The 27,421-nt window shown below is 49.6% G+C and overlaps 1 protein-coding gene across 4 annotated transcripts; it reads left to right on the top strand.

Annotated features, from left to right (window-relative positions):
* Window positions 1-7,194: 7,194 nt before the first annotated feature.
* Window positions 7,195-27,015, top strand: PXMP4 (peroxisomal membrane protein 4). Of its 4 annotated transcripts, none has more exons than XM_077951587.1 (4): window positions 7,195-7,392; window positions 14,823-14,885; window positions 19,152-19,376; window positions 26,074-27,015. In XM_077951587.1, exons 1-4 carry the CDS (start codon window positions 7,280-7,282, stop codon window positions 26,195-26,197), a joined length of 525 nt encoding a protein of 174 aa, XP_077807713.1. In that variant the 5' UTR covers window positions 7,195-7,279; the 3' UTR covers window positions 26,198-27,015. The 4 variants fall into 4 exon arrangements, with proteins under 4 accessions (XP_077807713.1, XP_015004674.1, XP_077807712.1 ...); XM_015149188.3 differs by lacking the exon at window positions 26,074-27,015 and adding an exon at window positions 23,121-23,532 and having other exon boundaries at window positions 19,152-19,350; XM_077951586.1 differs by lacking the exons at window positions 14,823-14,885; window positions 26,074-27,015 and adding an exon at window positions 23,121-23,532 and having other exon boundaries at window positions 19,152-19,350.
* Window positions 27,016-27,421: the final 406 nt, after the last annotated feature.

The following is a 27,421-nucleotide window of genomic DNA, read 5'->3' as shown; positions in this document are numbered from 1 at the left end:
CATTGCCTCGCTGGCAGGGTAAAGTCAGGGTTCCTTCCTCCCTTTCTCTAATATGCTCACTGATCCAATGGCCTCAGATTCTCCCCTCTTCCCTGCAAGTTTCTCAATATTCTTTGTTTGTTTGCATCACCAAAGCCTGCCAAGTATACCTATTATTTGCTTTTGTTTGTTTGTTTATTTATTATTTTTTGGTTTTTGAGACAGAGTCATGTTGTGTTGCCAGGCTGGAATGCAGTTGCCAATCTCCGCTCACCGAAACCTCCACCTCCCGGGTTCAAGAGATTCTCGTGCCTCAACCTCCTGAGTAGCTTGGACTACAGGCGCCTGCCACCATGCCCGGCTAATTTTTGTATTTTTTGCAGAGACAGTGTTTCGCCATGTTGGCCAGGCCGGTCTCAAACTCCTGACCTCAGGCAATTGCCCGCTTCAGCTTCCCAAAGTGCTGGGATTACAGGCGTGACCACCACACCCAGCCTGTTTTAGTTTTATTATTCAAATAAGAAATGAATATGTTCACATTTATTTGATTACTTTCAAAATATTTGTTGAGCACCTACTGTGTACTAGACACCATTCTAGATGCTGGGGATGCAGGCATTAACCAAAAGACAAAAATCCTCGCCTTCATGGAGTCTCAGTCTAGCTAAGTAAGATGGGCTGTAAACAAGGGAAAAAAGAGAGAGAGAGAGAAAGAGAAATTTTCTATGACTTTAAATACTTTTTTTCCGGAAGGAGGGGAAGCTACTTTTAGACAGAATGGTCAAGGGGAGCCTGTCTGAGGAAGTGGACCTGAGAAATGAGCTGGAGTCAGCAATGTGAAAAGCGAACAGAAAGGCAGACAGACCAACAAGTGCAAAGGCCCTGAGGCCAAAATGAAAGGAAGCCAAGAACTGTAAAGGGGCAGCCAAGGGTAACAAGTGATGTATGGGTAGAGGGAGATGTGGATAGAGAGATGGACTGCGCCACAGGAGGGTGGAGGTTTTATTCTGAGGGTGATGAGAGGCACTGGACAGTAAAAGAGTCACTAACTTAAGCCTTGGCAGCTTCCCACATATTTCCATACCACCAGGTGCATATGCAGAGTAGATTTTCATCTTCTCTGCAGGCCTTTGCACATGCTGTTCTCTCTTGCTAAAATGCCTAGAACAACAGGAGCTTGGCCAGGCACCATGGCTCATGCCTGTAATCCCAGCACTTTGGGAGGCCCAGGTAGGCAGATCACCTGAGGTCAGGAGTTCAAGACCAGCCTGGCCAACATGGTGAAACCCTGTCTCTACTAAAAATACAAAAATTAGCCAGGCATGATGGTGCGTGCCTGTAATCCCAGCAACTTGGGAGGCTGGGGCAGGAGATTCGCTTGAACCCGAGAGGCAGAGGCTGCAGCAAGCCGAGATATGAGCTACATATGCCTGTAGTATACCTGTTGTCTCAGCTACTTGTAGCCAAGATCTGGGCTACAGAGCAAGACTTCATCTCAAAAAAGAACCCCAACACACACAAATTGGACCCCAAGGCTTAGCACAGAGGCAACTTGGGAAATGCTTGACTGAAAGCTTGACCGATGGAACAACTGAATGAGTTTCAGGGACATAGAGCCCCACCTCTGGCAGGCTCCCCAGTCAGGCTCCCCCCACTCCAAACTTTCCACCCCTAACTGGCATCTCTTCATCCAGCAAACACTTATCAGTCACATGTCCAGTTCCCTTGGGGCTACCTGATTGGTGCTGAACAGAATCCAATCACAGCTTAGAGACTCCTGGGGTAAGTAATGTAATAATTCCAGGCAAAGGGTCAAGCAGGGAGGAGGGAGAGTGGGAAATGTCCAATGTCCCACTCCACAATGAGTGCTCCAGCCAGCCTAGAAAAGTTAACTTCTCTATGGGGAGGGAAGAATCTCAAGGTGAAATCAGACTCCTAGCTGAGTCCCCACAAGGGGAAGAACGTGCTGACACACAAGGCAATGCTGGGTCCTGACATCTTGTTAGGTTGGTTGGTGTTGATAGTAAGCAGCAAAGCATGTGACTGTTATGGATTGAATTGTGTCTTTCCTGTAAAATTCATATGTTGACATCCTAGTCCCTAGTACCTCAGAATGTAACTGTAACCTGAGTCTTTAAAGAGCTAATTAAGGGGCCAGGTGCGATGGCTCACATTTGTAATCCCAGCACTTTGGGAGGCTGAGGCAGGCGGATTAGCTGAGGTCAGGAGTTCGAGACCAGCCTGGCCAACATAGTGAAATCCCGTTTCGACTAAAAGTACAAAAATTAGCCAGGCATGGTGGCGCGCACCTGTAATCCCAGTTACTCAAGAGGTTGAGGCAGGAGAATCACTTGAACCTGGAAGGCAGATGCACCACTGCACTCCAGCCTGGGTGGCAGAGCAAGATTCTGTCTCAAATAATAATAATAAACAAATAAATAAAGAGCTAATTAAGGTTAAATGAGGTCCAGCCGGGCACGGTGGCTCACGCTTGTAATCCCAGCACTTTGGGAGGCCGAGGTGGGCCTTGGAGTTCAGCCAGGTCAGGAGTTCAAGACCAGCCAGGCTAGCACATTGAAACCCTGTCTCTACTAAAAATAAAAAAAATAAAATAAATAAAAAAATTAGCTGGGCGTGGTGGCGGGCACCTGTAATCCAGCTACTCAGGAGGCTGAGGCAGGAGACTCACTTGAACCCGGGAGGCGGAGGTTGCAGTGAGCCGAGATCATGCCACTGCACTCCAGCCTGGGCGACAAAGCAAGACTCTGTCTAAAAAAAAAAAAAAAAAAAAGGTTAGGGCCGGGTGCCGTGGCTCACGCCTGTAATCCCAGCACTTTAGGAGGTCCAGGTGTGAGGGATCACTTGAGGTCAGGAGTTCAAGACCAGCCTGACCAACATGGTGAAACCTCATTTCTACTAAAAATACAAAAATTAGCTGGGCGTGGTGGTGGGTGCCTGTAATCCCAGCTACTCAGGAGGCTGAGGCAGGAGAATGGCTTGAACATGGGAGGCGGAGGTTGCAGTGAGCCAAGATCACACCACAGTGCACTTCAGCCTGGATGACAGAGCAAGACTCTGTCTCAAAAAAAAAAAAAAGAAAAGAAAGAAAGAAAGAAAAGAAAGCACTCAGGAAACAATCCCTGGCACACAGGCAGTACTCAGTACTCTACTCTCTCTAAGTGCTCACTGGGCAAAGGTGAACAAACAGGCCCTGCCCTGAGGAACTCAGAGTTACGTAAAATTAAAATAGTCACCAGACAATAAGTGTCCCCATTATTGCAACTCTTTACCCTTAGCACTGTGCGGGGCCCTTGAGGGCAGAAACTTATTTATCTACGTGAGAAAGGGCTTAGCAAAAGAGAGCACCCAGGAAGAACTCGCAAAACCAGATAGTTTCCAAACACCTTCTGATGCCGGGCCATGTGTCAGGACTTAGTGACTGACTCTTCATGGGACCAGAAGTAGATTTCTAGAAGTTCTGTTGGGTTCCTTTTCAAATCTGCCGTTAAATAAATAGCTTTTTGCTCCCAATATTGATTTTTTAAGTTTTAAATTTTGTAAGCACAATTTTTTTTTTTTGAGATGGAGTCTTGCTCCGTCGCCCAGGCTGGAGTACAGTGGTGTGATCTCGGCTCACTGCAACCTCCGTCTCCTGGGTTCAAGCGATTCTCCTGCCTCAGCCTCCTGTGTAGCTGGGACTACAGGCGTGCGCCACCACGCCCAGCTAATTTTTGTATTTTTAGTAGAGACAGGGTTTCACCATGTTGACCAGGCTGGTCTCGAACTCCTGACCTCAGGTGATCCACCTGCCTCAGCTTCCAAAAGTGCTGGGATTACAGGCGTGAGCCACTGCGCCCGGCCTGTATTTCCTTTTTGCCAAGGGTTTGGGGAGCACATCTATTTGGTTATCATCTCAAACCAGGTTCCCAGTTCGTAGCTTGAGCTTTCTTGATCTATTATATCAGGCTCTACTCCCTGGGGTACAAAAAAACTCATCAACGATCACAACTTCCTAAGGAAGAGCTTTAAAAAAAAATCCTGTTTCCTTCTCCTTCAACTGTTCTGCTTAGCCCCAAGGCAGCCTTTTCTGTAGTTCCTTGGGGCTGATGGTGAGGGTTTTACAGTGGATTCATTTCACATTAGACTTGAGGGTGGCACCCTTTGGGGGTTCAGCTTAATGTGAGGAGATCTGCTATCTGGCTGCCCACCTTGGGAGGCCCTGGATTTTCACTTGTGTCCCCCTTGCCCTGTGTGGTTGACAAGCTGAAACTTGCAGGTTTAATATTGGTAAATGCCCTCATGTCATAAGTAGCCTTGGTGCTCCAATATCCCTCTCTTCCTGTTAACCATCTGGTTGCCAGCTTTCACTCCATAATTGGCCTGAGCATTCCTCATATATATATATATTTTTTTTTCCCTAAGATGGAGTTTCGCTCTTCTTGCCCAGGCTGGAGTGCAATGGCATGATCTCGGCTCACTGCAACCTCCACCTCCTGGGTTCAAGCGATTCTCCTGCTTCGGCCTCCTGAGTAGCTGGCATTACAAGCACATGCCACCACACCCAGCTAATTTTGTATTTTTAGTAGAGACAGGATTTCTCCGTGTCGGTCTGGCTGGTCTTGAACTCTGACCCCAGGTGATCCACCCGCCTCACCCTCCCAAAGTGCTGGGATTACAGGCGTGAACCACCGTGCCCGGCCACATTCCTCATACTTTTAAGCACTTCAGTTTGATACGGGGTCTCACTCAGTCACCCAGGATGGAGTACAGTGGCATGATCACTGCTCACTGTAGCCTTGATCTCTCCAGGCTCAGGTGATCCTCCTACGCCTGTAGTTGGGACTACAGGTGTGTGCCACCAGGCCTGGCTAATTTTTGTATTTTTAGTAGAGATGGGTTTTCGCCATGTTGCCCAGGCTGGTCTCGAACTCCTGGGCTCAAGAGATCCACCCACCTTGGCTTCCCAAAGTGCTGGGATTACAGGCGTGAGCTACCTACTGCACCTGGCAGAGCTTCAGCATTTTGTTTTGTTTTTGTTTTGTTTTTTGTGTGTGTGTTGTTGTTTGTTTTTTAATTTTTTAGAGACGGGGGTTTCACCATGTGGGCCAGGGTGGTCTTGAACTCCTGGCCTCAAGTGATCCGCCCGCTTTGGCCTCCCAAAGTGCTGGGATTACAGGCATGAGCCAGTGCGCCCAGTCATGGAACTTCAGTATTTTTAAGAGAATATTTTAATATATTGTCTAACATAGTCATTATCTTCAGAGGAAGGATTAACTGAATAAAGTAGCCTACCATTACAAAAGAAAAATCCCAGAAAACCCAGTTTCAGTGACAAAATAGGCCCAGCACAACTCCCTCCTTTATTGACCTCTGAAATTGTCCCCTGACACCGAGGCAATAATATCACTGGCAAATACCATATGGCCCAAGTCCCAGGGGACACCCTCACAAGTCACAGCCACCACTCAATGTGTAGCTGTTATTCAGTGACAACTCCACACAGTGAGTGACATCATATGTTAATGTCACCCATCAATGCTCTGGGAGATGACAACCCAAAACTATGTGTTGCTTCAACAAGCAAGTGTTGAGTACCCACCATGTGCCCAGTGCTGGGGTTATAGCAGAAATTGAGACATTATTCCTTCATAGAATTTACAGTTTGGTAAGGGCAATGGACAATGAACACGTAGTAAACAAGTAAGTCCAAAGTGTCAAAAGTTTTGTGAAAGAAAAAAAACACATAAGAACCAGGGTTGCCGGGCACAGTGGCTCATGTCTGTAACTCCAGCACTTTGGGAGGCTGAGGCGGGTGGATCACAAAGTCGGGAGTTTGAGACTAGCCTGGCCAATATGGTGAAACCCCATCTTTACTAAAAATACAAAAATTAGCCAGGCATGTTGGTGTGCGCCTGTAGTCCCAGCTCCTCGGGAGGCTGAAGCAGAAGAATCCCTCGAACCTGGGAGGCAGGAGTTGCAATGAGCTGAGATCACACTACTGCACTCCAACCTGAGCGATAGATTGAGTCTCAAAAAAAAAAAAAAAAAAAAAAAAAAAAAGAGCCAGGGTAATGAGTCAGAGTGAACAATGCTACTTCAAATTGGATGTCTCAGAAAGTCTCTCTGATGAGGTGGCATTTGAGCTGAAACCTGAAGGATGAGAAGAAGCTCATCATGGGGAGAGCCCAGGATGGCGAATACCAGGCGGGGAAACAGCCAGTGCAAAGGCTCTGAGGTAGAAGGGTTCTTGGCCCAAGGAACAGAAGGGAGGCCATTTGGCTGCGGAGCAGTGAGGTGGCAAGTGCTGGAACGTGGGGTCATAGGGAGAGGCAGGGACCAGATCACAGGACGTCTTCTCTCCTGGGCCTTGGGGAGGAGTTTGGATTCTAAGAATAAGTGGAAGCCGGCTGGGCTCACGCCTGTAATCCCAGCACTTTGGAAGGCCAAGGCAGGTGGATCACCTGAGGTCAGGAGTTCGAGACTAGCCTGGCCAACATGGTGAAACCCCATCTCTACTAAAAATACAAAAATTAGCTGGACATGGTGGCGGGCACCTGTAATCTACTAAAAATACAAAAAATTAGCCGAGCATGGTGGTGGGTGCCTGTAGTCCCACCTACTCAGGAGGCTGAGGCAGGAGAATTGCTTGAACCCTGGGGGAGGGAGGATGCAGTGAGCCCAGATGGCGCCACTGCACTCCAGCCTGGGTGACAGAGCAAGGCTGTATCTCAAAACATACATACGTACATTGAAGCCATTGAGGGGCCATGTGACTGACACTCTGAGAAGATCGCTATGGTAAAGGATACCCCAGTCGGATGGGGACCTGCTCCTCCCTGTATCATCACCTGTCGCCCATCTCAGCTCTAAGCAGGGCGACTCCTCCTTCTGGAGCCCTCCTTCCAAGTACACGCCTCCTTCCAAACCCACTAGTGAACCGAACATAGCCCAAGGGAAAATGCCTTCTGATTGGACAAATCGTGTGTGTGTGTGTGTGTGTGTGTGTGTGTGTGTGTGTGTGTGTGTGTGTGTGTGTGTGTGTGTCCTTGGGCGGACCCCACTGTGATTGGTTACAGGCTTTCCTTTCTCTTCCAGTCAGACAACTATCTCGATGAGTGCTATTGCCCCATGACACAAGTACGCTCTCTGATTGGCCTTCCATGCATGAGTGACGGCAGAAACAGCTTATAGACGCCACGACTTGGCGGCGCTACCGAGGGGCTGTGGGCGCTGCAGCTGGACCCTCGGGCTGTCAGTGCGCTTCCAGCTCCGCACCCCGAGCCGGTGCGCCGCCCGCACTATGGCAGCCCCGCCGCAGCTGCGGGCTCTGCTCGTAGCCGTCAACGCACTGCTGCGCAAGCGCCGCTACCACGCTGCGTTGGCCGTGCTTAAGGGCTTCCGGAACGGGGCTGTGTGAGTGGGGCCATCGGGCCGGGCTGGGGCTGAGGGATGTCCTGGCTGGGGTCGGAGGCGCGAGTTCAAAGTCCGACGCCGCAGTGCTGTGTGCCCTGGAGCAGTCCTCTTTTGTCTCTAAGTCTCGGAGGTCACTATCTATGCAATGGGAGCTGGATTTTGGGTTTCGCGCCTTCCCAGCCCTGAACTGGGTTTCCCACTGCACATTTTCTGGGTCTTCCAACCTTTGCAGCCTGGCCCTCTTGCTTTGACCTCCTCCCATGCCAGCTCCTGTATCCCCTTATTTGGGTTCAGTTCACCTCGCCTCGCGGTGTGCCTTTGGGCCTGACTGGCCTCAACGGCCCTATTTGCACAATGGGGAACTAGGCTCTGGCCTCTAGCTGGCAGGCAGAAGTCTCCTGTTTATACTGTCCCCATGAAGCTGCCCATGGACTTGCATCCTGCTTCTCACTCCTCACCTGTGGGACTCCAGCGCCAAGTCCCATTTGGCTAAGGGGGCTCCTGGGACTGACAATGAATGTAAAAGAAGCTGCAACTATCCTGGCATTTTACCTGCAAGAGAGGAGGTCTTGGGGTCATTGCCCTGGCTGGTGCCTAGAGGGGAGCTCAGCCTCCTTTAAACCTAGTGCATAACAGCCACCATTTATTTTTATTTTTATTTTTAAATTTTATTTATTTATTTTTTGAGACAGAGTTTCGCTCTGTCGCCCAGGCTGGAGTGCAGTCGCACAATCTCGGCTCACTGCAAACTCTGCCTCCTGGGTTCACACCATTCTCCTGCCTCAGCTTCCGGAGTAGCTGGGACTACAGGCGCCTGTCCCCACGCCGGGCTAATTTTTTGTATTTTTTAGTAGAGACGGTGTTTCACCGTGTTAGCTGGGATGGTCTCTATCTCCTAACCTCGTGATCCGCCCACCTCGGCCTCCCAAAGTGCTGGGATTATAGGCGTGAGCCACCGCGCCCGGCCGCCACCATTTATTGAGGTCCTATAGTGCCAGAACCAGGGACAAATTAGAGAACAAGCCAGAGAAAGTGGTTTGTGCCCCCCGGAATTGGCATCCTAGTGGCAACGTGGGATGGTGGGGAGGATATGGATGCCTTGGCTTGAACCCTGGTCCCACCTGCTCTGTGATCTGGAGGAAGTCATTTAGCCTCTCTAAGCCTCAATTTCTGTAAAATGGGCATGGTACTAGTACTTATACTATCAAGATTGAGTCAATATGTGTGAAATGCTTAGCACAGGCTGGCCACGGTGGCTCACACCTGTAATCCTAGCACTTTGGGAGGCCGAGGCAGGCGGATTATCTGAGATCAGGAGTTCGAGACCAGCCTGGCCAACATGGCAAAACCCCATCTCTACCAAAAATTAGCTGGGTGTAGTAGCATGTGCCTGTAGTCCCAGCTACATGGGAGGCTGAGGGGCAGGAGAACTGTTTGAACCCAGGAGGTGGAGGTTGCAGTGAGCCGAGATTGGGCCACTCTACTCCAGCCTGGGAGACAGAGTGAAACTCCGTCTCAAAAGAAAAAAAAAAAAGAAAGTAAGTTTCATGAGGCCATAACTTATCTATTTTGTTCCTTGGTGTATTACTAGCACCTGGTATTTAGTAGTTTCTCAAATATTTATTGAATGAATGAATAAGTGTGCAAGATCAGAATTGCCATTGTCCCCATTTTCCAGATGAAAAGGCTATAGCTCAGAGGTAGACCCATTGCTCATGGCCACAGCACTTGGTCAGGGTTGGAGCCAGGATTCAAACCCAAGGATGCCTGGCCCCAGTGCCAGGCTCTTGGCTCCCATGGACACTCAAGAGTCAGGTAGAACTGGTTCCCACTGGTTCTGGCCAGATTATGTCAGCTATTGCTTGATCATCAGTGACCCTTTTGCCAAGTTTTTTTCTTTTTTGAGACGGAGTCTTGCTCTGTTGCCCAGGCTGGAGTGCAGTGGCATGATCTCGGCTCACTGCAAGCTCCATCTCTTGGGTTCAAGCCATTCTCCTGCCTCAGCCTCCTGAGTAGCTGGGACTACAGGTGCCCGCCACCACGCCCGGCTAACTTTTTGTATTTTTTAGTAGAGACTGGGTTTCACCATGTCAGCCAGGATGGTCTCGATCTCCTGACCTCGTCACCTGCCCGCCTCGGCCTCCCAGAGTGCTGGGATTACAGGTGTGAGCCACCGCGCCCGGCCCTTTTTGTTTTTTTGTTTTTTTAGACAGGATCTCGCTCTGTCACCCAGGCTGGAGTGCAGTGGTGTGATCTTGCTCGGTTCACTGCAACCTCCGCCTCCCGGGTTCAAGCAATTCTCCTGCTTCAGCCTCCCAAGTAGCGGGACTACAGGTACGCGCTATCATGCTTGGCTAATTTTTTTGTATTTTTAGTAGAGACGGTTTTCACCATGCTGGCCAGGCTGGTCTCGAATTCCTTATCTCGTGACCACCTGCCTGGGCCTTCCAAAATGCTGGGATTACAGGTGTGAGCCACTGCACCCGGCACCCCCACACATCTTTTTAAAAAGTTTTATGTTGAAATAATTTTGGATTTATAATTTCCTCATTTTACACAGTTATTGCTGTGCTGCACACACATCTGTACACCTTGCTCTAATAAGTTGTATGTCCATATCAGTGTGCATAAAGTTGCCTCATTCTTTTTTTTTTTTTTTTTTTTTTTTTTTTTTTGAGACGGAGTCTCGCTCTGTCGCCCAGGCTGGAGTGCAGTGGCCGGATCTCAGCTCACTGCAAGCTCCGCCTCCCGGGTTCGGGCCATTCTCCTGTCTCAGCCTCCTGAGTAGCTGGGACTACAGGCACCCGCCACCTCGCCCGGCTAGTTTTTTGTATTTTTTAGTAGAGACGGGGTTTCACCGTGTTAACCAGGATGGTCTCGATCTCCTGACCTAGTGATCCGCCCGTCTCGGCCTCCCAAAGTGCTGGGATTACAGGCTTGAGCCACCGCGCCCGGCCTTTTTTTTTTTTTTGAGATGGAGTGTTGCTCTGTTGCCCAGACTGGAGTGCAATGGCACTATCTCGGCTCACTGCAACCTGCACCTCCCGGGTTCAAGCGATTCTCCTGCCTCAGCCTCCTGAATAGCTGGGATTACAGGTGTGCACCACCACATCCAGCTAATTTTTGTATTTTTAGTAGAGATGGGATTTCGGTACATTGGCCAGGCTGGTCTTGAACTCCTGACCTCAGGTGATCCACCTGCCCCAACCTCCCAAAGTGCTGGGATTACAGGCGTGAACGACCGTGCTGGGCCTTTTTTTTTTTTTTTTTTTTTTAATTTAAAGATGGGGTCTTGCTCTGTCACCCAGGCTGGAGTGCAGTGGTGTGATCATAGCTCACTGTAGCCTTGAACTCTTGGGCTCCAGGAATCCTCGCACCTCAGCCTCCCATGTAGCTAGGACTATAGGTGCACAACACCAGTTAATTTTTCATACTTTTTATAAAGACAGAGTATCACTACATTGCCCAGGCTGGTCTCAAGCTCCCGGCTCAAGCGATCCACCCACTTCAGCCTCCTAAAGTGCTGGAATTACAGACGTGAGTCACTGCACCTGGCCAAATTTTTTATTTTTTGTAGAGATGGGGTCTCACCATGTTGCCCAGGCAGGTCTTGAACTCCTGGCCTTAAGCAGTCCTCCTACCTTGGCCTCCCAGAGTGCTAGGATTACAGGCATGAGCCACTGCACCCAGCCTTGGACACAGATTTGATTCCAGTCTTTTGTTTTTTCAAACAAGCCTACAGTGAACATTCATGTATATTTGGGGAGACAATAGTATGTGGCTCATGACCATTGTCTCAAGGGGGCTGTCCAGGATTTTTAGACCTTGTAGCCTGGTAAGACCAGGGTCGGTACCTGGAGAACTTAGTCAGGGATAGGGGTAGGGGTGGAGTTGTCCAATAAAGAATAAAAAAAGAAGAGATACTAATATTGACTGAGCTAGGAACTTCTACATGTGCGTAACTGCCAAAAGCCATTCTGTAAAATGGAGAATACCTTTTGTTGATGGGAAAAGGGAGGTTCAGAGAGGTTAACTGATTTATCCAAGTTCACACAGCAAAACATGGCAGGGCTTTGGCACCAAATACCACTGTCTTTCTACTATTCATTTGAGTATAGTTAAAACAATGAAAGTAAACATGGTCACATCATTCCTAGATCCCTAAATGAGGAGGAGAAAGGAGGGGTGGGAGAAGAGGTTTGAATCTTAAAAAGAGGCAATTATGTAACATTTAAAATATTTAATAATTTTAAAAGCAATGCTTAATCACAGATAATTTTGGAAGTATAGAAAAGTTTAAAAAGCAAGCAAAAATAAATTTTATATTCCTCCAGTGCAGTGGGCATTGCTAATAACAGTGGCATATTTCCTTCCAGTTTTTTAAATTTTATTTTTGTTTTTGAGACAGAGTCTTAGTCTGCTGCCCAGGCTGGAGTGCAGTGGCACAATCTCGACTTGCTGCAGCCTCCGCCTCTGGGGTTGAAGAGATTCTCCTGCCTCAGCCTCCCGAGTAGCTGGGAATATAGGTGCCCGCCACCATAGCCAGCCAATTTTTGTAGTATTTTTAGTAGAGACAGGGTTTCACTATGTTGTCCAGGCTGGTCTCAAACTCCTGACCTCAAATGATCTGCCCACTTCAGCCTTCCAAAGTACCAGCCTTTTTATAAATGCATTTTTACAAAGTTGAGGTCCTCCTTTGTATAATAGTTAGAAAGAGGTATAGTGTTACCTAACAGCTGTTTTAGGGAATTTGTTAACTTTAAGATGAGCCAAGCTGAAGATAGAACCTTCTAGATGGCCGGGCGCGGTGGCTCAAGCCTGTAATCCCAGCACTTTGGGAGGCCGAGGCGGGCGGATCACAAGGTCAGGAGATCGAGACCACAGTGAAACCCCGTCTCTACTAAAAATACAAAAAATTAGCCGGGCGCGGTGGCGGGCGCCTGTAGTCCCAGCTACTCAGGAGGCTGAGGCAGGAGAATGGCAGGAACCCGGGAGGCGGAGCTTGCAGTGAGCCGAGATCACGCCACTGCACTCCAGCCTGGGCAACAGCGTGAGACTCCGTCTCAAAAAAAAAAAAAAAAAAGAACCTTCTAGAAATGACATTGTCATGGGTAAGGGCTGTTCTGGCATCGGTCAGTCAACAGTTATTTATCAAGCACATGTTATTTGTCAGGTACCATGTGGGGTGCTAGGGACTATGCAGATGACAAGCCAGACACATTCCCTGTCTTCACAGAGCCCACAGTCTAGCACAGGAAAGCGATCATTATAATAGAATAAATAGTTAATAGCTGAGTCATTAAACTGGGAAGATGAAGTGCTGGAGAGAAGTTTTGGGATCTGTGGCAATGAAAAATTGCGCAAACCTAGGCTGGAGTAACAGAAGGCCTTTACAGAGGGCCCAGCTGAGACTGGAAGGCTGAGGGAAGGTGACTGGGGAGGAGCACGCCAGGTAGTGGGAACTGCCAGGACAAAGCCAGGAGCAGAGAAGGACCTGATGTGTCAGACGCAGTCCAGGAAGGACAGTGTGGCTGGAGCAGCAGAGGAGGGCTCTGGGGTGAGGTGGGAGCATTGACCAGGGGCCAAGCCTGTAGCACTTTCAAGGCTGCAGGGAGGAGCTTGGAATTTGTTCTGTGAGTAGTGGAAAGATGTTAGAGGATTTTAAGCTGGGAGTGATGTGATGAGATTGATGTTTTTAAAAGATGAGACTGGGCCGGGCGCGGTGGCTCAAGCCTGTAATCCCAGCACTTTGGGAGGCCGAGGCGGGCGGATCACAAGGTCAGGAGATCGAGACCACAGTGAAACCCCGTCTCTACTAAAAATACAAAAAAAAAATTAGCCGGGCTCGGTGGCGGGCGCCTGTAGTCCCAGCTACTCAGGAGGCTGAGGCAGGAGAATGGCGGGAACCCGGGAGGCGGAGCTTGCAGTGAGCCGAGATCGCGCCACTGCACTCCAGCCTGGGCAACAGCGTGAGACTCCGTCTCAAAAAAAAAAAAAAAAAAAAAAGATGAGACTGGCTAGGACGGGCAGGGTGGCTCACGCTTATAATCCCAGCACTTTGGGAGGCTGAGGCGGGCGGATCACCTGAGGTTGGGAGTTCGAGACCAGCCTGACCAACAGGGAGAAACCCCATCTCTACTAAAAATACAAAATTAGCCGGGCATGGTGGCACATGCCTGTAATTCCAGCTACTTGGGAGACTGAGGCAGGAGAATTGCTGGAACCTGGGAGGCGGAGGTTGCAGTGAGCCGAGATCACGCCATTGCACTCCAGGCTGAGCAATAAGAGCAAAACTCCGTCTCAAAAAAAAAAAAAAAAAAAAGATGAGACTGGCTGCAGTGAGAATGTCAGGATGGAGCAGAGGGAGCAATTCCACAAAGCCAGTTGAGCAAGGATGGTGGACCTTTTACATGTACCATCTCCTTCCATCAAAATTATAGGGCCGGGCATGGTGGCTCACACCTGTAATCCCAGCACTTTGGGAGGCCGAGGCAGGTGGATCACCTGAAGTCAGGAGTTCGAAACCAGCCTGAGCAACGTGGAGAAACCTTGTCTCTACTAAAAATACAAAAATTACCCGGGCGTGGTGGCGTGTACCTGTAATCCCAGCTACTCAGGAGGCTGAGGCAAGATAATTGCCTGAACCAGGGAGGCGGAGGTTGCAGTAAGCCAAGATCATACCACTGCACTCCAGCCTGGGCGACAGAGAGAGACTCTGTCTCGGAAAAGAAAAAAGAAATTACAACGAGCCCTCTGACGTTTAACATCCCTTTTTAAGGTTGGCGGATCACCTGAGGTCAGGAGTTCCAGACCAGCCTGGGCAACATGGTAAAACCCCATCTCTACTAAAAATACAAAACTTAGCCTGGCATGGTGGCTGGCGCCTGTAATCCCAGCTACTCGGGAGGCTGAGGCAGGAGAATTGCTTGAACCCAGGAGGCGGAGGCTACAGTGAGCCAAGATTGCACCACTGTACTCCAGCCTGGGTGACGAAGCGAGACTCCATCTCAAAAAACAAACAAAAAACAACCCTTTTTATGCTGATCATGATGGCACACACTTGTAGTCTCAGCTACTCAGGGAGCTGAGGCTGGAGGATCGCTGGAGCCTAGGAGTTCAGGGCTGCAGTGAGCTGTGATCGTACCACTGCACACCAGCCTGGGAGACAGAATGAGGCTCTGTTGTTGAATAATTAAAAATAACATCCCTTTTTATGGTGCGGAAACTGAGGTTCAGAGAAGTTAAAGGACATGCCTGAGATCATACTACCAGGAAGTATCAGAGCCAGGATTTGCATCCAGCATGATTTCCCCTCCCAAAGTGGTGTCAGAATTTGGGATGGGGAGAGAGAACAAGCGGTCAAAAGGAGAGCCCAAAAAGAAAGTGCAACACAGTGACGTTATAGTAACTGTTTTCTTCTGTTTCTACAGCTATGGAGCCAAAATCCGGGCCCCTCATGCACTGGTCATGACCTTTCTCTTCCGGAATGGCAGGTACACATCCCTCAAACTGGGAGAGAAGGTGGTCAGCCCTCAGTGCCAGGACAGTCGTAATAGCTTCTTAGCTGGGTCTACCCTGTCCCTGCCATCACCCTCCTACAGTTCAACTCTTTTTTTCTTTTGTTTTTTGTTGTTGTTGAGATGGAGTCTCTCTCTGTTGCCCAGGCTGGAGTGCAGTGATGATCTTGGTTCACTGCAACCTCCGCCTCTGGGAATCAAGCGATTCTCCTGCTTCAGTCTCCTGAGTAGCTGGGACTACAGGCACCCGCCACCAGGCCTAGCTAATTTTTGCATTTTTAGTAGAGATGGGGTTTCACCATATTGGCCAGGCTGGTCTTGAACTCACGACTTCAGATGATCAGCTGCCTGGGCCTCCCACAGTGCTGGGATTACAGGTGTGAGTCACCGTGCCTGGCCCTAAAGTCCAACTGTGATTCCATTATCCCTGCTTGAAAACTCCCTGTGCCCTCCAAGAAAGCCCAGCTTCCAGGCCTGGCCTTCAGTGCCTTCTGCAGTCTGGCTTCAGCTGACCCCCTGTTGTGTCCACCCTGGGGTGCCTTTGGCACACAGAACTCACTGCCATTCCATGCACGTGCCATGTGTAGCTCCACCTGCACACGTCTGCTCATGCAGCACTCACGCCAGGAGAGCCTTTGGCTCGCACTCCACCTTTACTTCCCTCCTAGCAATCCAGACCAGTTCTCTGAGGATCACTTCCTCCTCAAAGCTCCCTGATCTCTCGTCTCTTGCTCAAGCCTCTTCACCTTCCTCTCATTTCCCGTAGCTCTTCCCTGAAGGCATTTCTCAGAAAACGGGTTGCAGTCTAGTGTTTAATGCATACAGGCTCACGTAGAATGTACAGGAATCATGCACTGCTAGCCTCCAGGCCAACTCCAACTTGCAAGATGTGCTCATTTTGTATTTTTATCTTATTTATTTGTTTGTTTTGTTTTTGTTGTCCTCCAAGTCATTTTTTAAAAAACTGAACTCATGCGTATTCAGCAGGTGTTTATTGAGCATCTGCTATGTGCCAGACACTGTTCTAGGTACTGGGGATACAGCAGTGAACAAAACAGGCAGTGACTCCTGCTGACATTCTAGCAGGGGGTGGCAGAAAATAAACCTAGTAAGGAGAGTCTGTGGTTTGTTAGAAGGTGATATGGTTATGGAAAAGTGAAATTAGAGCAGGGAAAAAGGGAAAGGGCATCAGAAGTGCTGAGGGGACAGGTTGCAGAATTAAATAGGGAAGGCCTCTATGAGCAAGTGACATTGGAGGAAAGACTTGAAGGAGACAGAGTTGTCCAGGTGGATATGAGGGGAAAGAGTGTTCCAGGCCACGGGCATAGCCAGTGCAAAGGCCTTGAGGTAGGATCCTGCCTGATAAGTGTGAGGAGGCTGGAGCAGAGGGACTGAAGGGGAGAGAGGACAGAGAGGCGGGTCACAGCTTGACCTGGGTCAGTCCTCTCCAGCTTTGGGTCATAGAGAGGAATTTGGCTTTTCCTTTAAGTGCAATGGGAAATTGTTGTAAGATTTTGAGCAGGGCTGCACCATTATTTGACTTATGTGTTAACAGCGTGAGGGTTAAGAATCTGCTACCAGGCTAGGCGCAGTGGCTCATGCCTGTAATCCCAACACTTTGGGAGGCCGAGGTGGGTGGTACACTTGAGGTCAGGAGTTCGAGACCAGCCAGGCCAACATGGCAAAACCTTGTCTCTACCAAAAAATACAAAGATTAGGTTGGGCACAATGGCTCACGCCTGTAATCCCAGCAGTTTGGGAAGCTGAGGCAGGCAAATCGTGAGGTCAGGAGATCAAGACCATCCTGGCCAACACGGTGAAACCCTGTCTCTACTAAAAATACAAAAATTAGCTGGGGCCGGGCGCGGTGGCTCAAGCCTGTAATCCCAGCACTTTGGGAGGCCGAGACGGGCGGATCACGAGGTCAGGAGATCGAGACCATCCTGGCTAACATGGTGAAACCCCGTCTCTACTAAGAAATGCAAAAAAAAAAAAAACTAGCCGGGCGAGGTGGCGGGTGCCTGTAGTCCCAGCTACTCGGGAGGCTGAGGCCGGAGAATGGCGTAAACCCGGGAGGCGGAGCTTGCAGTGAGCTGAGATCCGGCCACTGCACTCCAGCCTGGGCTACAGAGCGAGACTCCGTCTCAAAAAAAAAAAAAAAAAAAAATTAGCTGGGCATGGCAGCACACGCCTGTGGTCCCAGCTACTCAGAAAGCCGAGGCAGGAGAATTGCTTGAACCTGAGAGGCAGAGGTTGCAGTGAGCCGAGATCACGATACTGCACTCCAGCTTGGGCCACAGAGTGAGACTCCGTCTCAAAATAAATAAACAGATTAGTCGTATGTGATGGTGCACACCTGTAGTCCCAGCTACTCGGGAGGCTGAGGCAAGAGAATCGCTCAAACCCAGGAGGAGAGGTTGCAGTGAGCCCAGATCATGCCACTGGACTCCAGCTTGGGCAACAGAGCTAGACCCCATCTCAGAGAAGAAAAAAAAAAAATTGCTGCCAGGTTAAGAACAGATTGGTGTGGGGGGAGGGGAGCGGGGCCACCCAAGGGCAGAAGCAGGTTCCCTCCAGGAGGCTGTGGCAGTGATGCAAGTGAGCCAATGTCGGGCTTGGACCTCAGTGGTGCTGGTGCAGGTGAGAAGAGTGGTCAGTCTCTAGACACATTTTGAAGGCAGGGTTAGTGCCAACATTTAAAAACTGGTGGATTCCACATGGAAATCGAGCTTTCCTGCCTTAGGACTGGCAACACTGGGGCCTGTGTTTGCATGGGGTGACAGCCAGCTGCTCCCGGCTGTCCCCAGCCACCTGGAAGATTTCCCCGTGGACTCTCTCACTCATTCAGGGTCCTCGTTGAGCTTTAAGAGCACCTGAGTTTGCCATTCCTGAATTGGGAGGAGTAGACTCTGCTCTTTCTCTGTGTTGTCCTTCCTGCCCCCTAGTGATTTTTTTTTTTTTTTTTTTTTTTAATTTTTAGAGACAGGGAATCTGTTACCCAGACTGGAGTGCTGTTGCACAATCGTGGTTCACTGCAGACTCAAGCAAACCTCCTTCCTCAGCCTCCCGAGTAGCGGGAACTACAGGCATGTGCCACCACACCAGGCTAATTTTTTCTTTATTTTTTTTTGTAGAGACAAGGTCTCATTATGTTGCCCAAGCTGGTCTGGAACTCCTGGGCTCAAGGAATCTGCCCATGTTGGCCTCTCAAAGTGCTGGGATGACAGGTGTGAGCCACAAGTGTGAGCTACTATGTCTGGCCTCCTAGTAACTTTTTTTTTTTTTTTTTAAGGTAGAGTCTCTCTCTGTTGCCCAGGCTGGAATGCAGTGGCGCCTACTCAGCACAGCCTCCCAAAGTGTTGGGGTTATAGGCGTGAGCCACTGCACTGCACCTGACCTCTAGTGATTTTTAAGGGATAAAAAGAATAGCCTCCTCTATTTAAATGTTCACTTCTCAGGATAAAGACCAAACTCAGCATGGACCCACTGCCTCTGCCCTGCACCCTCCCCACAAACTCTCTGGTTCTCTCCCCATGGCCACTGTGGCTTCTCTCTGCTCCTTTCCTCATACTCTCTGCCCCTCCTCTGGGCCTGGCACGTGCTGAGCCCTCTGCCTGGGATGCAGCTCCCCTCCCCTCTTGACCTCCTTGACTCCTCCTCATCAGGAAGATCCCAGCACCATCTCTTGTCAAGGTCAAAGTTCTTTTTGTGATTATTTATTTCACATTTTCCTCTCCCAGCAGATCTCAAGCCCCTGAGGGCAGCGAGCAGATCTGTTTCTTCTCAGAATTGTATTCCCAGATCCAACACATGGCAGACACTCACTCCTTCACTTCTTCACATTTTTACTCAAAAAAACATTTATTAAGCACCTACTATGTGCCAGGCCCTGCAGATGAACAAGCCAGATCCAGACACCACCCTCCTGTAGCTGCTACTGGGGTGGGGGAAGATAATAAACAAGCATATAAATGTCGGGTGGTGATCATAGCTAGGAAGGAAAAGAAAATTAGGGTCAGGACAGGATGTGATGGGTATTCTATTCTGTAGGGTGATCAGGGAAGGTCTCCTTGGGGAAGTGGCACTGAGTCAAGGCCTGAATCAGGGGAGAGAGCATGAAGGGTAGAGGCCGGTGACTGAATGAGCATTACTCTGAGCGCTTTGGCAGGTTGTTAGGCATGCCCAGTGCTCAGTGGGGCTGCCGAGCCTGCACTCATGGCAGGGGCGCCTGTGTTTGTGCAGCCTCCAGGAGAAGCTGTGGGCCATCCTGCAGGCCACGTATATGCACTCCTGGAACCTGGCATGGTTTGTGTTCACCTACAAGGGTCTCCGTGCCCTGCAGTCCCGCATACAAGGCAAGACCTACCCAGCGCACGCATTCCTGGCGGCCTTCCTCGGGGGTATCCTGGTGTTTGGAGAAAACAATAACATCAACAGCCAGGTAAAGATCCTCCCGAGGTGGGGGTGGTGAGGGGGGCGTGGTTCAGCACAGAGGTGGGGGTGACAAAATGGGGAGTGGTTCAGTACAGAGGTGGAGTGACAGAAGGGGGCGTGATTCAGTACAAAGGTAGGGGTGATGGAAGGGGGAGTGGTTCAGTACAGAGGTGGGGGTGACGGAAGAGGGCGTGGTTCAGTGTAGAGGTGGGGGTGGGGGAAGAGGGCATGGTTCAGTATAGAGGTAGGAGTGGGGGGAACGGGCGTGATTCAGTGTAGAGGTGGGAGTGGGGGAAGGGGTGTGGTTCAGTGTAGAGGTGGGAGTGGGGGGAAGGGCGTGGTTCAGTGTAGAGGTAGGAGTGGGGGAAGGGGCGTGGTTCTGTATAGAGGTAGAGGTAGGGGAAGGGGCGTGGTTCAGTGTAGAGGTGGGAGTGGGGGAAGAGGTGTGGTTCTCTATAGAGGTGGGGGGAAGGGCGTGGTTGTGGATTAGGGTGGGAGTGTGGGAAAGGGCATGGTTCTGGATAAGAGGTAGGAGGCGGGGAAGGGATGTGGTTCAGTGTAGAGTTATGAGTGGGGGAAGGGGCATGGTTCTGTATAGAGGTAGGAGTGGGGGATAGGGTGTGGTTCAGTGTAGAGTTAGGAGGTGGGAAAGGAGTGTGGTTCAGTGTGGAGGTGGGAGTTGGGGAAGGGGCCTGGTTCCGTGTAGAGGTAGGGGTGGGGGAAGGGGACGTGGTTCAGTGTAGAGGTATGGGTGGGGGAAGGGGCATGGTTCAGTGTAGAGGTGGGGATGGGGGGAAGGGCGTGGTTCAGTGTAGGGGTGGGGGGATGGGCGTGGTTCTGTATAGAGGTAGGCGTAGGGGAAGGGGCGTGGCTCAGTGTAGACGTAGGAGTGGGGGAAGAGGTATGGTTCTATATAGAGGTGGGGGGGAAGGGCGTGGTTGTGGATTAGGGTGGGAGTGGGGGAAAGGGTATGGTTCTGGATAGAGGTAGGAGTGGGGGAAGGGATGTGGTTCAGTGTAGAGTTATGAGTTGGGGAAGGGGCGTGGTTCTGTATAGAGGTAAGAGTGGGGGATAGGGCGTGGTTCAGTGTAGAGTTAGGAGCCGGGAAAGTAGTGTGGTTCAGTGTGGAGGTGGGAGTTGGGGAAGGGGCCTGGTTCCGTGTAGAGGTAGGGGTGGGGGAAGGGGACGTGGTTCAGTGTAGAGGTGTGGGTGGGGGAAGGGGCGTGGTTCAGTGGGGAGGTGGGAGTTGGGGAAGGGGCGTGGTTCAGTGTAGAGGTGTGGGTGGGGGGAAGGGGCGTGGTTCAGTGTAGAGGTGGGGAAGGGGCGTGGTTCAGTGTAGAGGTGTGGGTGGGGGGAAGGGGTGTGGTTCAGTGTAGAGGTGTGGGTGGGGGAAGGGGCGTGGCTCAGTGTAGAGGTGTGGGTGGGGGAAGGGGCGTGGTTTAGTGTAGAGGTGGAGGTGGGGGAAGGGCGTGGTTCAGTGTAGAGGTGGTGGAAGAAGGCGTGGTTCAGTATAGAGGTGGGGGTGGGGAAGGGGCATGGTTTCATATAGAGGTAAGCATAGGAGAAGGGGCCTGGTTCGGTGTAGAGATGGGAGTGGGGAGGGGGCGTGGTTCAGTGTAGAAGTGGGGGTGGGGGTAGCGGGCATGGTTCTGTATAGAGGTGGGGCTGGGGAGGGGGCCCTGGTTCTGTATAGAGGTTGGGGTGGAGGTGATGAAGATGATAAGCTCTTAGCTCTTTTACATGTCTGAGGTCTGTGACTCACCAGTCCCTCTGTGACTTTGGAAGGTCACTTCCCTCTCAGTTTTTCCATCTGTAATTTCATGGTTCCCAAAAATCAATGCATGTGCTGCTCTCTGGGGCAGAGATTGTTTTTGAAAACCACTCTGTAGTGAAATGAGGGGAAAAAATGACCCTGAAGTAAGGTTTTCACAAAAGAAAACTTAATACACTCTTAAAAACTCTCTCTCATTCTGTGACTTGTCCTTTTTCTGGGTTAAAATTCCCTTTTGCTATGAGATGATGATGAATAAGAGACTAAATGCTAGTTGTTGGGTTTTTGTTCTGTTTTGTTTTTATTGAGACAGTCTTGCTCTGTTGCCCAGGCTGGAGTGCAGTGGCACGATCTAGGCTCATTGCAACAACCTCCATTTCCCAGGTTCAAGCATTTGTCGTATCTCAGCCCCCCGAGTAGCTGGGGGGACTACAAGTGCCTGCCACCATACCAGCTAATTTTTGTATTTTTAGTAGAGATGGGGTTTCACCATATTGGTCAGACTGGTCTCAAACTCCTGACCTCAGGTGGTGCCCCCCTTGGTCTCCCAAAGTGTAGCGTGAGCCACCGCACCTGGCGGAATGCTAGTTGTTTTTTAATGTTCTTTGGCATCCTGCAAAGTTGGCAGCCTCTCTCTACTTGCCTCCCTCAAATTTCTTAAATATTTTTAAATTGTAAAAATATTTTTTAGGACAGGCATGGTGGCTCATGCTGGTAATCCCATCTCCATTAAAAATGCAAAAAAATGGCCGGGCGTGGTGGCTCAAGCCTGTAATCCCAGCACTTTGGGAGGCCGAGACGGGCAGATCACGAGGTCAGGAGATCGAGACCATCCTGGCTAACACGGTGAAACCCCGTCTCTACTAAAAAAATACAAAAAATTAGCCGGGCAAGGTGGCAGGCGCCTGTAGTCCCAGCTACTCCGGAGGCTGAGCCAGGAGAATGGCGTGAACCTGGGAGGCGGAGCTTGCAGTGAGCTAAGATAGCGCCACTGCACTCCGGCCTGGGCAACAGAACGAGACTCCTTCTCAAAAAAAAAAAAAAAAAAAAAAAAAAAACTGCAAAAAAATTAGGCATGGTGGCACACACCTGTAGTCTCAGCTGCTTGGGAGGCTGAGGCAAGAGAATCGCTTGAACCAGGGAGGTAGAGGTTGCAGTGAGCCAAGATCGTGCCACTGTACTCCAGCCAGGGTGACAGAGCAAGACTCTGTCTCAAAAAAAAAAAAAAGAAAAAAAAATTTAAACATTTTTTTTTTTTAACTGTAATTTTTATTGGCTGTCACATATAATCCCAACACTTTGGCATGCTGAGGCGGGAGGACTGCTTGAGGCCAGGAGTTTGAGACAGCTGGGGCAACAGAGCAAGACCCCATCTCTAAAGTTTTATTTTTTTTATTATTATTATTTTTTAACTACCTCCAAAGTAAGCTGAAGAAAAGAAGCAATAAAAATTAGTGCAGAAAATGGGCTGGCGCTGTGGCTTACACCTGTAATCCCAGCACTTTGGAAGGCTGAGGTGGGCGGATTATCTGAGGTCAGGAGTTCAGGACCATCCTGGCCAACGCAGTGAAACCCTATCTCTACTAAAAATACAAAAATTAGCTGGGCGTAGTGGACGACACCTGTAATCCCAGCTACTCTGGAGGCTGAGGCAGTAGAATCGCTTGAACCTAGGAGGCAGAGGTTGCAGTGAGCCGAGATCCAGTAAGCCCACTCCAGCCTGGGCGATAGGGCCAGATTCCATCTCAGAAAAAAAATTAAAAATTTAGTGCAGAAATCAACGAAACTGAAAACACGAAATCAATAGAGAAAAGGAACTAAACCAAAAGTTGATTCTTTGAAGAGATAAATAAAATAAACCCTTAGCCAGGCTCATTCTTTGAAGAGATAAATAAAATAAACCCTTAGCCAGGAAAAAAGAGAAATGAAACAAATTATTAATATCAAAAACAAAAGAGGGACATCACTACTGATCACCAGTAATTCCCATCATTCCCTCTTTGCAGATCAACATGTACCTGTTGTCACGTGTCCTGTTTGCCCTGGGCCGCCTGGCTGTAGAGAAGGGCTACATCCCTGAACCCAGGTGGGACCCGTTCCCGCTGCTCACCGCAGTGGTGTGGGGGCTGGTGCTGTGGCTCTTTGAGTATCACCGATCCACCCTGCAGCCCTCACTGCAGTCCTCCATGACCTACCTCTATGAGGACAGCAATGTATGGCATGGCATCTCAGACTTCCTCATCTATAACAAGAGCCGCCCCTCCAATTAATGCAGCCCTGAGGTGTCTGGCTGTGGCTCAAGATGTGGCTCCATGCAGACCCTCCCAAAGGATCCTGCCTTCTCAAGATCATGGAGCTCAGACTCTAACTGGTGTTATCCAGGTTCCATTTGCTGAAGTAAAAACACTGATTTTCAAATCCCAGTGGGTACCTTTGTATGGTGGCACGAGTGGCCGAATCAGGCTGAGGAATCTAGGGCTTGGTTCCAGCTGTGCAGCTGACTTCTGTGAGACTGGGGCCAGCCACACCACTCTCTAGGCCTCAGGGGTCATGGAGCTCAGAGGAGGGCCCTGAGGTCTCTTTCTGGTGGGAATGTTCATTCTTCAACTGTTCTTATATCACAGAGGGCTCCTTGCTGGTGGGCAGTGGGTTGTAAATACTTTTTAAAAAACACTTAAGTTCCTCATCTCAGATGTTGTTCTGTTGGAGAAGTTCTAGAGTCCCACTGTCCAATAGAAACATGTGAGCCATATATGTAATTAAAATGTTTATTTTTTTGTTTGTTTGTTTTTTTTTTTTTTGAGACGGAGTCTCGCTCTGTTGCCCAGGCTGGAGTGCAGTGGCACCATCTCGGCTCACTGCAAGCTCCGCCTCCTGGGTTCACGCCATTCTCCTGCCTCAGCCTCCCAAGTAGCTGGGACTACAGGCGCCCGCCACCTCGCCCGGCTAGTTTTTTGTATTTTTTAGTAGAGACGGGGTTTCACCGTGTTAGCCAGGATGGTCTTGATCTCCTGACCTCGTGATCCGCCCGCCTCGGCCTCCCAAAGTGCTGGGATTACAGGCTTGAGCCACCGCGCCCGGCCAAAAAAGACTAATCTTAACTATATACTTTAACACAAATTTCTAGAAGCTATTTCAACATATAATTAATTAGATATTTTATACTCTTTTTTGTATTAAGTATTCAAAGTTGGGTGTATGTTTTGCCACCCACATTTTCAGGGCCTAGTAGCCACATGTGGCTAGTGGATGCTATGACAGCCAACACAGATATAGAACACTTGTATCCTCACAGAAGATTCTAGTGGACAGTGCAGATCTAGAGCTAGAGGACATGGGTTTGAGTCCCCACTCCCCCACTGTGTAACCTTGGGGAAGGTTCTGGACCTCTCAGAGCCTCAATTTATCATAAAATGAGGATAATCATAATGCCCTGGTCCTCACTGGACTTGTGCAACTACCACTGCTCCGCTACTTCTAATTACTTTCATTTAGTGCATTCATACTCCCACTTGAGTGTTTTCCACATATTATTATTATTATTATTATTATTATTATTATTTGAAGTAGTGACAGGGTCTCGCTCTGTCACCAGGGCTAGTCTCGACCTCCTAGCCTCAAGCAATCTTCCTGCCTCAGCCTCCCAAAGTGCTATGATTACAGGCATGAGCCACTGCCCCAGCCTGCACATATTTTTAAACCATACAGTGGCCTTGCAAATATGTGTTTTGGTCCCCATTTTACAGATGTAGAAACTGAGGGTCAGGCCGGGTGTGGTGACTCATGCCTGTAATCCCAGCACTTTGGGAGGCTGAAGCAGGCAGATCACCTGAGGTCAGGAGTTCCTGACCAGCCTGGCCAACATGGTGAAACCCCATCTCTACTAAAAGTACAAAAATTAGTCAGGCATGGTGGCACATCCCTGTAATCCCAGCTACTTGGGATGCTGAGGCAGGAGAATCGCTTGAACCTGGGAGGCAGAGGCTGCAGTGAGCTGAGATCATGCCACTGCACTCCAGCTTGGGGCACAGAGCGAGACTGTGTCAGAAAAGAAAAGAAAAAGGAAAGGAAAGGAAAAAGGAAAAGAAACTGAGAATCAGAAAGAGGAGTAACTTGCCCAAGGTGATATAACTAGTGTAACAGTCAAATCAAGATTTGAACTCAGATTCATCTGATTTCAAAGCCCATGTTTTTTTCAGTGCCTTGTTTCAAATTTAGAAACCTAAGCCATGCTATGCAAATGTTAGCTTATCATAGGATATGGGCCAGAAAGGGGTACAAATTCAAATGCCCACAGGGGCCTACAATGACATAGTGCTATGCAATGGGGAGTGATGGGGACATAGGGGAACTGGAGACTTGTATGCCAGTCTGATTTTTTCTTTTTTTTTTTTTTGAGACTGAGTCTTGTTCTGTCACCCAGGCTGGAGTTCAGTGGCGCGATCTCGGCTTACTGCAAGCTCTGCCTCCCGGGTTTACCTACACTGTTCTCCTGCCTCAGCCTCCTGAGTAGCTGGGACTACAGGTGCCTGCCATCACGCCCGGCTAATTTTTTGTATTTTTAGTAGAGACGGGGTTTTACCGTGTTAGCCAGGATGGTCTTGATCTCCTGATCTTGTGATCCGAGGGCCTCAGCCTCCCAAAGTGCTGGGATTACAGGCTTGAGCCACTGTGCCTGGCCAAGTCTGATTTTTTCAAAACCACGATCCTGGACCAGGCACAGTGGCTCACACCTGTAATCCCAGCACTTTGGGAGGCTGAGGCCGGAGGATCACCTGAGGTCAGGAGTTGGAGACCAGCCTGGCCAACGTGATGAAACCCGATCTCTACTAAAAATACAAAAATTAGCTGGACATGGTGGCGGGCACCTGTAATCCCAGCTACTCAGGAGGCTGAGGTGGGAGAATCTCTTGGACCCGGGAGGCTGCTGTGAGCCGAGATCAGGCCATTGCTCTTCAGCCTGGGTGACAGAGTAAGACTCTGTCTCGGAAAAAAAAAAAAAAAACACACCAAAAAAACCACACAATCCTGGACAAATCAAACAAGTCTCCAGGAAAATTTGGTCCATGGGCTACCAATTTGAGACCACTGGTCTGGGTAGATATACTTTTATTAATATACTTACTCCATCAGTCTTTTTCTATCTTTCAGAAGTTACTAGTAGAAATGTACACGGGAGTCACTGGAGACCTTATTAAAATGCAGCTTCTGATTCAGTGAGCTGGGGTGGGGCCTGAGAGTCTGCATTTCTCCCAGGCTCCCCCGGTGCTGCCAGTGATGCTGGTCTGAGTAACAAGGGGGTGGGGAATGATATGGAGCCATCCATTGTTATCCCATCTGACAAATGAGTCACAGAGCCCTAAGGTAATTGAGGTGGGATCAGTCTGATTCTGTAAGCTGTGTTTTCAGCCACAACATTTATTGCAAACTTGGAGCAGGTGATTTTGAAGCTCTAACTTGCCGTAGAGGTTGAATGAGCTCTAGAGCAAGGAGTCCGCAACCCTGGTACTGGTCCATGGCCTGTTCTGAACCAGGCCGCACAGCAGGAGTTGAAAGGTGGGCGAGCCAGCGAAGCTTCATCTGTATTTACAGCCACTCCCCACTGCTCACATTACCACCTGAGTTCTGCCTTCTGTCAGATCAGTGGTGGCGTTAGATGCTCATAGGAGCGCAAACCCTATTGTGAACTGCACATGCGAGGGATCTAGGTTGTGCACTCCTTATGAGAATCTAATGCCTAATGATCTGTCACTGTCTCCCGTCACCCCTGGCTGGGACCATCTAGTTGCTGGAAAACAAACTCAGGGCTCCTACTGATTCTACATTATGGTGAGTTGTATAACTATTTCATTATATATTACAAGGTAATAATAATAGAAATAAAGTCCACAGTAAATGCAATGTGCTTGAATCATCTTGAAACCATGTCCCCTCCCCACTGGTCCATGGAAAAATTGTCTTCCCCAAAACTGGTCTCTGGTGCCAGAACGGTTGGGGACCGCTGCTCTAGGGATTGGGGAGGGCAGAGGGCTTGGGCCATCACCAAGCAGGTTTTATAGCAGATGGTGGGGGTGCCCTGCCTATAGCCCCTCTAACTGACCACTCTCGTGCACACCAGCCAGCTTTGCCAGTGGTTACTCCTCTGTCTTTCTGCCTGAGGACTCTAGCTTGTCACTGGTGCCTCCTTTGCCAGCCTTTGGCAGGCCTGGAGGACTGGGGAATGAACACATCCCTGGAGCAACCCTCAACCAATGACTGATAAGTAACCCCACTCCCACAGCCCGCAGCCCTCAGCCCTCGGGTGGCA

Source organism: Macaca mulatta, chromosome 10, assembly GCF_049350105.2.
Source record: "Macaca mulatta isolate MMU2019108-1 chromosome 10, T2T-MMU8v2.0, whole genome shotgun sequence".
NCBI lineage: Eukaryota > Metazoa > Chordata > Mammalia > Primates > Cercopithecidae > Macaca > Macaca mulatta.
The sequence above is the reverse complement of the archived record's forward strand: the minus strand, read 5'-3'. Positions and strand labels throughout refer to the sequence as shown.